Source organism: Neolamprologus brichardi, chromosome 11 (assembly GCF_056152115.1).
Source record: "Neolamprologus brichardi isolate AB-2024 chromosome 11, ASM5615211v1, whole genome shotgun sequence".
Lineage (NCBI taxonomy): Eukaryota > Metazoa > Chordata > Actinopteri > Cichliformes > Cichlidae > Neolamprologus > Neolamprologus brichardi.
In genome coordinates this window covers 31,985,001-31,998,113 of record NC_142114.1, presented here as the reverse complement: position 1 = coordinate 31,998,113, position 13,113 = coordinate 31,985,001, and the positions used below count along the sequence as shown (strand labels likewise).

Below are 13,113 nucleotides of genomic sequence, written 5' to 3'. Positions count from 1 at the left end.
CGCGCTGCCCAGGTTGCCTAGCAACCATGATACTAACAGCTGGAAACGTTTCATACAGCTTTGTTTGACAGAAATGAAGGAGAAAATCTTTTGTTCGTTTGTTTGTTTCTACATGAGCTTTGATCATTCTCTGATTAAGCTCAGCTATTTAACAGCGTATATTTTAAAGTAAAGGCTGTAAAATAAAAAAAAAAAAAAAAATGTAAAAAGTTAGTACAAACGTCACTAATGTCACATGACTTTGTCGACATGTGGCCAAAAGGAATGTTTTAATGTTCTTCGTTATTAAACATTTGCACATAAATAAGTGACATCATATTCAGTACTTAGTTTACTAAGTTACTCTTCGGGCGCCCCTCATCCGCCGTTTTTTTTTATTATAAATTATCCACACCCACCACCGCGCTATGCATTCTGGGATATGTTGGGCCACGAAGTCTACACCGCCACGTCCTTAAAATTCAGGGAAATGAAGGACGCATTTCGAGCAGCCTTCGAATTGGGACAGCCTTCGTCGCTGTAACGTAATCGGCCTTAAAATGCGGCCTTTAAGGATGCAGACCCTAAATTGGGATACAGCCACTGAGTCAGTCAGCTGTTTCAGGTGCAGCAGGAGGGGAGGAGTCAGAGAACACCTGGTAGCCAGCAGGAGTTCAGAATCTGTTACCACGGCAACTCAGACTCAGAGTTGAAGTGGATCAAAAAAGTTTAAATCCTGAGTGTGTGTGTGTATGTGTGAGTGTCTCTGTGTGTGTGTATGTGTGTGTCTCTGTCTGTGTGTCTGTCTGTGTGTCTGTCTCTGTGTGTCTCTCTGTGTGTGTGTGTATGTGTGTGTCTCTGTGTGTGTGTATGTGTGTGTCTCTGTGTGTGTGTGTGTCTGTGTGTCTCTCTCTGTGTGTGTGTGTATGTGTGTGTCTCTGTCTGTGTGTCTGTCTGTGTGTCTCTGTCTGTGTGTGTGTGTATGTGTGTGTCTCTGTCTGTGTGTCTGTCTGTGTGTCTCTGTCTGTGTGTCTGTCTGTGTGTGTGTGTATGTGTGTGTCTCTGTCTGTGTGTCTGTCTGTGTGTCTCTGTCTGTGTGTGTGTGTGAGAGTGTGTATGTGTCTGTGTCTGTGTGTCTCTGTCTGTGTGTCTGTCTGTGTGTGTGTGAGAGTGTGTATGTGTCTCTGTCTGTGTCTCTGTCTGTGTGTGTCTGTGTGTGTGTGTGTGCAGTTTTCACAGACCTGAGCTCTGACTGAACACTGCTGCACATCCTGTGTGAATGTGAACGCTTCAAAACACCACCAGACACTTCACACACAGTCCAAGTGTTCGTTCTCTCTCACACACACAGATTAATCACTAATTATTAATCAAGGATTTCTGCAGTTGCTCTTCAGTCAGAATAATCAATCACTGATCGTTACGGACTCTTAAAGACCGAAACTGAAGTTTAAATGAAGCCAGACCTCCGACCCATCAGCTCGACTCAAACCTGCTGGGGTGGATGAAGTTGTGTAGATTCCCACAGGAACACCAGCTGAGGTCACGCATCACACCTGTGGATTCTGTTGAATAAACGTTCTCCACCTTTGTGTACGAGTCAGAAAAATAAAACACCTTCAAAGAAAATCTGAAACTTTTATTTCTAAAATCCAGACAACTTCCTGCTTTGATCTGAAAATCTCTCTGTAGCAGCTGATGTAGGAGGAAATATGACAGGATGATGTCAGCTCACTGTGTGCAGAAACAAAAGGAAACCATGTGATCAGATCAGAGGAGGCGGAGCTAAAGGTGAACAGCGACTGGTTTTAATTGGCTCAAAGAAACTCCTTCGCAGGTAAAACAGGAAACGGCGCCACTCTGCTCACAGTTCACAGGTCACAACTAAAAGTGGGCTGCTCTCTCATTGGCTCAGAGTCCCGGGAGCAACCAATCAGTCCACATGTGGAAGAAAAAAAAGGAAAACTGAAGAGGACGAAGAGGACAAACATAACGAGACGAAGAGGAACTCCTGGAGAAGACGACACAACAAAAAAACCTGGAATAAAATAAAGGAGGGGGCGGAGTCATAAGAGCTCCTCAGTCTGTGCAGCGGTCACATGATGCCGTTGGTGAGGTACTGGAAGCCGTCGTAAAGTTTGGTGGTGAGCGACCTCATGGAGCCGTCCACCAGCTGATCGATGAGCAGCTGCAGCTGCTCCTCCGTCAGGCTCATGTGGAAGCGCTCCTTCAGGCCGCGCATGGTGCTCGAGCCGTGGAAGCAGGGCAGCTGGGAGCCTGGGGGCACAGAGGGCGGAGTTAGTGCTGCGGGGCAGGAACCGCCACCAGGAGGAGCTGTGGCTACTCACCCTGCTGCATGATCTCCACGATCTGCAGCACGCGCTCCATGTGCTTCCTGGCTGCGATCAGGCCCTGCAGCATCAGCATCTTGTAGTAGTTAAACATGTCGCCATCAGGCCCGCCCATCACCTGACAGACGAGACTCGGGGTTAAAAACAACCTGACATATCACACCTCCCACAGCCCTCCTCCTCTAACAGCAAGCCCCGCCCCCTGGCTGTACTCACGTCCACAAACTCCGCGGTTAGCTTGAAGGCGGACGTCTCGAAGCCGAGGTTTCTGGGCGAGCTGGACAGGATGAAGCCGAAGTCGATGTGGATGATGTGGCCTTCGGCATCCAGCAGGATGTTCCCGTTGTGCCTGTGAGAAGGGAGGAGCACATTTAGCGCGGCGCTCGGACGGCGTGCACAGGAGATGTCACAGACTCACCTGTCTTTGACCTGCAGCAGGTAGCAGATGAGGCTGTAGCCGGCGCAGCTCTGCACGAAGTTCCTCTGCGCCGTGAGAAAGGCCTCGGTGGTGGGCGCGCCGTGCTCCTGCAGGAAGTAGTCGAGCAGCGACAGCTGACTCTGCTTCTTCACCTGGTGCAGCGACACGGCGTTCACCACGGGCTCGATCATGCCGCTGTCCGCCGACAGCACCAGGATCTTATACGGCTTGATCCACAGCGGCACGCGCTCCTGCTCCCAGATCGACTACACGCGCCGTCCGCGGCGCCGTCACATGACACAGAGAGGAGATGATGAGAAGAAGAAGGGCGGCGGGACAGGTGTGAGGTCGTGTGATGTCGTGGCGTTACCTGCAGCTGCCGCAGCACCTGGAACGCGAGCAGCTCCTGCCGCAGGTCGTCGCCACACTTCACAATGACCGACAGGAGCCTCCAGGTGGGCAGGTGTCCGTACGGCGAGCCCTCCCTGATCCTCCTGTAGCAGACGCACGGGGAGTCATCACCAGAGCACACTGCACGCGCTCAGTAAACCTTAGGACACACCCACCTGACTTTCTCCTCCCACGGCTCCTTCAACGCCACCGCCGACGGGTCCTCAGGGTCCCGTTTGAAGGTGGTGGGGGCCTGGGCGAGCTGCTCTGAGAGACGCCGCCTGAAACAAACACCGTCAGCTGTAACTCGCTGCGTCTGCGTCAGGTAAACTGTACGTGTGCGTGTGCGCTCTGACCTGATGTCTCCGGCGGCGATGAACACGGGCTCTTTGCTCTCCAGGCTGGTGATGCTGTCCACCGAGAACTGGCTGATGTTATCACAGCTGTTGGTGTGAGTCTCCGGGAGCTGCAGGGGGAGGAGCATGAAGAGTGGGTGGGGACAGAAGGAGGCGTGGTCAGCGTCTCCACGGGGAAACTGCTCTGCAGACTGAGCTGCTGACCTTTGAGCACTGGGGTCAATACTGAAGAAGACGACGGCGAGAGCTCCGCACGCCGCCCCAGAAAGGTGACGGCCATCTTTATTACCGCTGTGTGTGGCGTGTTTTTCACTGATCATTAATGAAGCTGTGACATGACGGCGTCTGAGGTCAAAGGTCAAATAACGCACAGATCTCACCTCCACCTGCAGCTCTCCGATGTCGTCCACGGACCACGCCTCGTCGTCGTTGTCGTAGTTCGGAACGACCGAGAAGCTGCCGGCTCGCTGTTCCGGCGTCATGCCGCAGTCTGGCAGGTTCTCCACGGAGCGCGTGCTCCTGATCCGGTTCTCTGGGATCCGAACGGGAACGCTGGACGTCTCAAAGTTCTCACACTCCAGAACCTCCACATAGATCAGGTACGGCGCCTGAGGGGAGGATACAGGTCACATGACTGATGATGTCACGGGTAACAGGACGTTATCTGACAGGCGTCTCACCTGGGCTGCCGCCGGCGGTCAGCGCTGTGAACTCTCACCTTGTCTTTAGAGTTGAGCACCACGGCCTGAGTGTGCGGCACTCGCACCACGTGGTGGTCGAAGGCGGAGGTCGGCAGCCACACGCGGGCCGGCAGCTTGTGGTTGAGCAGCGACAGCTCGGAGATCAGACGCTGCGTCTTCTGCTCTTTGGTGGGCAGCGTGGCGAGACGCTTCCCGATGCCCATCAGAGACTTGATGAACTCCCTCTGAGGGGCCAGGCGCACCGGCTGCAGGCGAGACACACAGTCAGAGGGCGAGGGGGAGGGGCTTACGGCTCTGCCTGTCACAGCAGACCAACGCAGAGCGAGAGAGCGAGAGAGAGAGAGGTGAAGGTTTGACGTTTGTGTGTCAGGTTCAGATAAAGCGAGCGAGCTCAAACGTGAAGCAGAGGTCACAATCACCTGACCCCGCCTCCAGTCTGCTCGCTGAAGTGAACAGTCGGGTTTTTAGGGCACTTTTATTTTAACGGAGACACAAAATTGACCAACAAAACCCAGAAACACACAAAAGTTACAAACTCATAACCAGCCTGGTCACATGATCGCAGCCTGAAGGGGAGACCATCGGTGGGAGGAGCCTGTCAATGATCTGAAGGCAGCTGGGACTGAAATCTTCTAAACCCAAAGAGCATGACCCAGTAAAGACCGACCCCACCGTCAGGCACGGGGGGGGGGAAACACTGAGCCGACAGACGGGAAACTTCGGACCAGAGCACGGCTGAAGAAAGTCCCAGAACAAAGCAGCACATGAGGGTCACGCGTGTCCGAGCTGCCGCCCTGCAGGAGCTCTGTAGAGGGAGCTGAAGCTCCGACAAACTGAAGCATCTACAGAGTTTCTGCAGAGAGGAGGTCGGCAGCTCGGACGCCGCGTGACCCTCATGTGCTTCTTTGTTTTGGGACCTTTCTTCCAGAATCCTCCGGAGATACGAGCCAGCTCACCAAGTAGAAGAAGCACGCTGAAGCGAGGCGTCCTCCACCGAGGACGGGCGCGTGCTTTTACGTTCTGTCTCTCCGTTAACATCAAAGTTTCTCAAAAACCTCAGACTGTTCACATCTGTGAGCAAACCTTTTCTGTATCCGAGTATCAGTGTATCCGAGTACTGGCAGTGAGTGCAGACAAACCTGACACACAAACGATGGAATCACGAGGACGATCCTGATTGGAGCACAGCCCGAGTCGCAGACGTGACGCTCACGCGTTTCATTGCTCGAGCACACGTCTGTGACTGAACCAGAATAGGAGCCCACACACTTCATTTCCCACAATGCACCTGGAGCTCAGAACAGGAAGCAGCTGAACTTACGGGACGGGAATCGAACTCCAGACTGTCGGAGCTGGAGCTGCAGTCCTGAGGGTCAGAGGTCAGAGTCAGAGTCATGTACAGGTGTGCTCGCTCTAAGCTCACCTGTCCTGGAGGTTTAACCTTCAGCGGCAGCGCTGCCCGGGCCCGTGACGAGCCTTTATCACACGCACGGGCTACAACCTGAGCTCAGCTGGTGTTAAACGCCTGTGGCTGCCTCACCGTTACAGTAAAAGTGGGCGGAGACAGCATCAGTACCGCCGCTGGTGTCTAACAGACCGCAACCTGAGTCACCCTGAGTCACCTCATCACTTAAACTGAATGTTCGCCATGTGCAGACACACTGCAGGCCGCCATGTTTCCACGGAGTAACCTCCCTCATCATCCTCGTCATTACGAAGCACTGCGAGGCGTCTGATCTGTTCTTTATAAATAAAGCTGAATTGAACTGATCGGATGTTTGTTTGGATGATTCCAGATGTTTCACATCGATTGGCTCCAGGTCCTCGGCCACATGGAGCCCTGGTCTCTAACCTGCTCATTGATTGGTTGTCTAGACCACAATGCTACATTTTGCTCTTCATCAGGTAAAAAGATGATTCTTTGTTTCTTCTTTGTCGGGTCCCAATCAGCTCAAATAGCAAAGAGGGGTTAAAAACGCACGCCATGAAAGACTTCGGGTCTTAGGAGGTTAAAAGCTGAAATTTGTTTGAACTCTGACCTGCAGATGCCTCCCACACGATCACCTGACTCGTTTCACTTCAAAACCTGATCAAAAACACGGTAAAAGCCGGTCGATGGATAGAGAACCACCAGCTGCGGCGAGTGATCGGCAGCCGGGGTGTTCTGGGAAAACTCCCTTGGTGGGTTAACTGCACCCTCCAAGGGCGGGCTGTTACCTCGTCCTGGCTGGTTTCCACCTTCGGATTGCTCGCCGTCCTCTTCAGGTTGCTGCTCAGGCTGATGCTGACCGTGGCGTCCGACTTGGAGCGCTGATGCGTCCTCTTTGTGGGCGATAGGCTGTGATCTCCTCCCAGGGGCCCAGGGCTGATGGTGGGGGGCGCCGCGGGGCAGAACGGCGTCAGGGCGAGGGGGTCCCTGCGGACCCGCGGCCCGGCGGGCTTCAGTTCGTCGGACAGGATGAGCTTCCTCAGCTTGGTTCCCCGGGAGTGGCGCTGCGTGGAGATGTGCATGTCGGACGAGTAGGCGCCGAGCAACCAGGCGCACTGCAGGCTGAAGGAGATGCTCTGCCTGCAACGATGCACCTGCAGGACACAGGAAGCAGTCAGCTGACCTTTAACCCCTGCTCTGACTGCGTGTTCAGACAAAACGGCAAGTTTCACCTCGGAGTTCAGATTTAAAGATTTACTTTTCTGTCTGCCTAGAGCGAATCACACGGCAGCACTCGGCGCCACCTCCGTTTCTGACTACAGGTGATCAGCTGTAACGATTGGGTAGCACTTTAACAATTTCCTGCCTTCATGGACACGGTCCCGCCTCCATCCACGGGTGAAATGCCATGTTTGGTCTGAACACGCCGCGTGCAGGAATACAGAATCTATCGACAGCATTGATAACGTGAGTGATCAGTAATGTGATTACAGGTGCCGTTCAGGTTCTGCTCCACAGTCAGAGCGTCACCTGGCCATCGGCGCAGAGGCTGAACGCCTCCACGCTGTGGGGCGCCTCAGGTCTACCAGACCGGACACGAAAACAAGTCATCTCACGTGACCCTAATGTACAGTAATCTAAGCTGCAGTAATCTAAGGTGCAGTAATCTAATCTAAGGTACAGTGATCTAAAGTACAGTAATCTAAGGTACAGTAATAGTAATCTAAGGTACAGTAATAGTAATCTAAGGTGCAGTAATCTAAAGTACAGTAATCTAAGGTACAGTAATAGTAATCTAAGGTACAGTAATAGTAATCTAAGGTGCAGTAATCTAAAGTACAGTAATCTAAGGTGCAGTAATCTAATGTGCAGTAATCTAAGGTACAGTAATAGTAATCTAAGGTGCAGTAATCCAAGGTGCAGTAATCTAAGGTGCAGTAATCTAATCTAAGGTACAGTGATCTAAAGTACAGTAATCTAAAGTACAGTAATAGTAATCTAAGGTGCAGTAATCTAAGGTGCAGTAATCTAAGGTTCAGTAATCTAATCTAAGGTACAGTGATCTAAAGTACAGTAATCTAAGGTACAGTAATAGTAATCTAAGGTGCAGTAATCCAAGGTGCAGTAATCTAAGGTTCAGTAATCTAATCTAAGGTACAGTGATCTAAAGTACAGTAATCTAAGGTACAGTAATAGTAATCTAAGGTGCAGTAATCCAAGGTGCAGTAATCTAAGGTTCAGTAATCTAATCTAAGGTACAGTGATCTAAAGTACAGTAATCTAAGGTACAGTAATAGTAATCTAAGGTGCAGTAATCCAAGGTGCAGTAATCTAAGGTGCAGTAATCTAAGGAACAATAATAGTAATCTAAGGTACAGTAATCTAATCTAAGGTGCAGTAATCTAATGTACAGTAATCTAAGGTGCAGTAATAGTAATCTAAGGTGCAGTAATAGTAATCTAAGGTGCAGTAATCTAATGTACAGTAATCTAAGGTACAGTAATCCAAGGTACAGTAATCTAAGGTACAGTAATCCAAGGTGCAGTAATCTAATGTACAGTAATCTAAGGTGCAGTAATCCAAGGTACAGTAATCCAAGGTACAGTAATCCAAGGTACAGTAATCCAAGGTGCAGTAATCTAATGTGCAGTAATCTAAGGTACAGTAATCTAAGGTACAGTAATCCAAGGTGCAGTAATCTAATGTGCAGTAATCTAGGGTACAGTAATCTAAGGTGCAGTAATCTAAGGTGCAGTAATCGTAATCTAAGGTGCAGTAATCTAATGTGCAGTAATCGTAATCTAAGGTGCAGTAATCTAAGGTGCAGTAATCTAAGGTGCAGTAATAGTAATCTAAGGTACAGTAATCTAAGGTACAGTAATCTAATCTAAGGTGCAGTAATCCAAGGTACAGTAATCCAAGGTACAGTAATCCAAGGTGCAGTAATCTAATGTGCAGTAATCTAAGGTACAGTAATCTAAGGTACAGTAATCCAAGGTGCAGTAATCTAATGTACAGTAATCTAAGGTGCAGTAATCCAAGGTACAGTAATCCAAGGTACAGTAATCCAAGGTACAGTAATCCAAGGTACAGTAATCTAAGGTGCAGTAATCTAATGTGCAGTAATCTAAGGTACAGTAATCTAAGGTACAGTAATCTAATGTGCAGTAATCTAGGGTACAGTAATCTAAGGTGCAGTAATCTAAGGTGCAGTAATCGTAATCTAAGGTGCAGTAATCTAATGTGCAGTAATCGTAATCTAAGGTGCAGTAATCTAAGGTGCAGTAATCTAAGGTGCAGTAATAGTAATCTAAGGTACAGTAATCTAAGGTACAGTAATCTAATCTAAGGTGCAGTAATCTAAGGTACAGTAATCTAAAGTACAGTAATAGTAATCTAAGGTGCAGTAATCTAAGGTACAGTAATAGTAATCTAAGGCGCAGTAATCTAAGGTACAGTAATAGTAATCTAAGGTACAGTAATAGTAATCTAAGGTGCAGTAATCTAAGGTACAGTAATAGTAATCTAAGGCGCAGTAATCTAAGGTACAGTAATAGTAATCTAAGGTACAGTAATAGTAATCTAAGGTACAGCACTAGTCTGTCCTGCAGTCTCGACGCTCGCTGCACTCGGAGCACTGGCAGCTCTGAGTTTAGGACAAGATTTGGTTAACGCCACACGCCACCTGATGGTCACCTGACTCAGTAGGAGACGCTCAGAGAAGCTTAGAAACCAAACGACACCGTTACCATCCACCAACAAACGCCCCATAACGCCTGGCCACACCCACCACATAGGGTTTGATGGCGTCACCGACGTCCTCGTCCATGTGGATGTACATGTTGAGCAGCTGCGGCAGGTAGAAGTCGACCTCCTCGTGCGGGAAGCTGAACAGGCGGTTACCGATGTAGGCCTGCACGCCAGGCTCCTTAGAGTTGTGCAGGTAGGAGATCGCCATGGAGACGTCAAACAGCTTGGACTCGAACAGGCGCAGCAGCCACGACTGTTTGGAGGGGTTGTGTCTCTGCCGCCGCCGCGCGCTCTTGACTGAGCCTGGCGCCGGGCCCTCTGGGTCGGACGGCGGCGCATCTGGTCCCTCCTCGCTCTGTGATAAGGCGCTGTCGGAATCCACCTGACGCAGCTTCACCTTCTGCAGCACTTCCTGACACGCCCGCTGGGCTACCTCAGCATCAATCACCAGGCTGAGCTCAGCCACTCCCTCGCTGATCACGCCCAGGGGAGGGGTAGTAGCCTGTGGGGGGCCGCAGGAAGAGGACGGCGTGGAGGGAAGAGACAGCGAGGGCGAGGAGGAGATGGAGATGGAGGGCGAGGGGCTGTTCTGATCCGAGTGGGCGGGGGAAAGATCCAGCTCAGCATCCTCCATCATGGCTGCCAGTTAGCTCCACCCTCTGGCACTGAAAGACAGAGAGGTCAAAGGTCAGGCCGTGTGTTGTCAGATCAGCTGATTGGTCAACGAGTCAGCAGTGAGGGGGGGTTGCGAGCTAGGCACCGGTCACAGGAATGACGGCATGTTCACAACCATCAGACAACATCATCAACTGATCAATCTGCTGATCGATCGTGCATGACGAAACAGGAAGTGCTGATCTGCAGATCTTTGTTTTTCAGCGTCAGAGTAAAACAGATCCCAATCAGGATCAATCAATCACGCTCTGCTGCTCAAAGACATAACAAACCTTCCTCTGAGCAGGAGGAACTATTTTCTGTCTACGTCTACTCTCGCCGACCACAGGAAGCTCGCTCACGTCACAGCTGAGGAGAGAGACTGTCTGAAACAGTTACAGGTGAGAGCGCACCTGAGCAAGTCTCTGAGCTTCAGCCATATCAAATAATCAGTTATTGATCAGAGAGACTGCCCTCTATAAAACAAGCTCAGTCACACAGCAGGTGTGATGCTGGGGTGGGTGTGGTTCGTGTTCCTGATCCCTGGGCTGTGCGCTCCTCACATCATCAATAAATCCGGCCAGGCATTCACATGAGGGGCGGAGTCTGCATGTGATCAATCATTAACAGGTGATTTACAGAGAAGAAATAATAAAAAAGCAGAGTGAGTCACCAGGACAGGTGTGTGTGTGTGTGTTGTAAGTTTGACAACCCCTGTCCGCTCAGTCTGATAACCACGCCCCTGTGACCGATGACGTCAGGGGCCTGATAGGGGCAACCTGAGTGCGTTGAACTGGTTTCAAGTCAGGTGAGACACCTTCAAAACACCCACACGTTTATCTTTGTAGCCCCACCTCAGACCATTTGAGCTGTACAGGCGTGACCTCCCAGGGGTCAGAGGTCATCGGGACCAGAAATCAGCTGTTAGCCTGGCATTAAACTAACAGGCCATTTGACGGCTGACCGTCAGCTGTCCCAGTGACCCTATTCTAGCTCTGAGGTCGCTGTTCCCCATATTTGCTTTGGTCCTCTAGTCAGCTGACCGTCACCAGGCCGTTAGTCAGCTGACCGAGCGGCTCTATTAGCTGCAGCCTATTAGCCTAGCTTAGCTTAGCATTAGCAGGCCAACTGTTGCTGCCTGCGCGCAGCCCCCTTTTAAAGCTCTGTGCTAAGCTAACATTAGCAGCGGTGCGGGGACAGGTGAGCCCAGCCGGTGTGCTAACATGTCCAAGTGTTCCCAGGTAAGCTTTTCTTACCTGGTGATGGCTCAGTGCGCGTGAAATTATGTTTTAAGTCCAGCTCGGGTCCATTGATAGCGTCCGGCCATCGTCTCAGCCGCTGCTTCTCTTCTTCCTCTGCGCTCCTCGGTTCTGTGGAGATCACCGTGTCTGAGCAGCGCCCTCTGTGGCGGTGAACGGTCATTGCAGCGCCTCAAACCATCACAGAAATCCCCCCTGCAGGGTCATTTCAACACGTCACTGACGTCAAAGACTCCGCCTCCTCCGCCCTGTTAAAAATTTAAATCATTATTCAGAGAGCTTCAAATGTTTTCATGAACATCACACAGCAGCACAAAGCTGTTTCATCTCCGCTCAGATGAAAAGGTGTGAGCCTCGATGTTTCGCAGTCCCGTCTCTTCTTCCAGTCCTCAGCTCCTCAGCCTCACCTGAAGATTCTCTGGTGAACCCGTTTTGCACTCAGCCATTCACTGCAGTGAATTTAAACCCGTACACTGCTGTATCTGTGTGTGTGCGTGTGTGCAAAGGAGTGCTGAAAGGTTACAGTGGTGCTGAGGTCCAGTTGGCCCTACCAGCGCCCCCCACTGGCCAGAGGGTGTACAGTCTATTTCACCGAGTGTTCTGGCGTCTCACAGGTGATCTCAGAGTGTCAGCTCTCATATTTATCAGCAGTTTATTACAGAGAGGAGAAACTAAAAGTTTACAGCAGCTGCTGGTGCTCAGATGAGACGACCAATCGACAGACAGATCATCTGCAAACAGCAAAGCTGAGACAGAAAACAATCCGCAGCATCTTTGTGATAAAGTTTTAATTTCAGCCGGCGTGTGAACATTAAAGAACATTTTACAGACTTCATTGATTCAACAAGAAAAGCCTTTGATCTGATTTTTTTTTTACCGAGTTGAATTTTCTCTCAGACAGGAGAAGAGCAGGTGAGTTTAACCTGGTAGTGGAGCCTCTAGTGGCTGAAAGGAGCATTACAAAAACAAGCTGCTGTGATCCAGCTCCTCTTCAACACGCGATAATGATAATAATAATAATAATAATAATAATAATAATAATAATAACAATAATAATAATGTATACTTTATTGGTAGCTTGCTCAAGGGTACCTCAGAGCTATCCCTGCTGGTGTTTGTGTGCATACCTCGACCGACACAGACTCACGGTTCTGCTTCCTGTTTGATCGATCATCGAATCACTGATCTGATTCATGAGGTAGGAATAGAGCGAGCGGGGAAAGGCGGATGTTGTGAAGATGAAGTCTGTAAAAACTCTGGGAGTTTCCCCTGAGCCGGAGCGATTTAAAGGAGCATTCTGCATTGTCCCTCCTGCTGGCTTTCAACAGCGTGAGCAGAGCGCTGTACCTGCAGGGAGGACCTGAGGGTGGCGCTTCACCTGAATTTGGAAGTTCAAAGTTGGCCTGAAACATACATGGCAGTGTGGAATAAAGCGTAATGGCCCTTTAACCTGTTCTTCCGAGGCTGGATGGAGACTCAGTGAGGAAGCTTTGGAATAATGAACAAAACATGGACACATCTGCTGAGGCTCATTTCTGGTACAGAAACACCGATTATATCTGATTCTGTTATTGATTATCTTTATGTGTGTGTGCTGATCTCTGCTGCACTTTGTTTTTTTTCCTGCGGCTGATGTGATGGACAACAAAGTTATTCTAATGCGTGATGGTGACACCCGAAGTTACATGGAAATCAGACTCCTGCCTGAGCAGGCTCAGGATGATCATGGCTTCACAGCCAGATGTCGGAGGTGCAGTCTCCGCCGGGGTACCGCAGCTCGTGGGCCAGAGCCGGACCGTCGGGCTCTTTACCAAAATCCACCAGGA

At 50.2% G+C, this 13,113-nt stretch overlaps 2 protein-coding genes across 3 annotated transcripts in view; both read right to left on the bottom strand.

Moving 5' to 3' along the window:
* Positions 1 to 1,597: 1,597 nt before the first annotated feature.
* pi4kb (phosphatidylinositol 4-kinase, catalytic, beta) lies at positions 1,598 to 11,868 on the bottom strand. Of its 2 annotated transcripts, XM_035914256.2 has the most exons (13): positions 11,285 to 11,868; positions 9,415 to 10,039; positions 6,413 to 6,778; positions 5,517 to 5,561; positions 4,213 to 4,440; positions 3,875 to 4,102; positions 3,495 to 3,604; positions 3,315 to 3,419; positions 3,119 to 3,242; positions 2,749 to 3,014; positions 2,547 to 2,679; positions 2,328 to 2,448; positions 1,598 to 2,256 (listed from the first exon to the last, which is right to left on the bottom strand). In XM_035914256.2, the coding sequence occupies exons 2-13, from the start codon at positions 10,009 to 10,011 to the stop codon at positions 2,075 to 2,077; spliced, it is 2,505 nt and encodes an 834-aa protein (XP_035770149.2). In that variant the 5' UTR covers positions 10,012 to 10,039; positions 11,285 to 11,868; the 3' UTR covers positions 1,598 to 2,074. The 2 variants fall into 2 exon arrangements, with proteins under 2 accessions (XP_035770149.2, XP_006805658.2); XM_006805595.2 differs by lacking the exon at positions 5,517 to 5,561.
* A 192-nt stretch (positions 11,869 to 12,060) lies between these two features.
* Positions 12,061 to 13,113, bottom strand: part of selenbp1 (selenium binding protein 1) — a 9,245-nt gene continuing 8,192 nt past the window's right edge. Inside the window, exon 12 of the mRNA XM_087848615.1 lies at positions 12,061 to 13,113. This exon is cut by the window's right edge and continues 68 nt beyond it. Coding sequence (XP_087704741.1) covers positions 13,019 to 13,113 — 95 coding nt within the window. The 3' untranslated portion in view covers positions 12,061 to 13,018.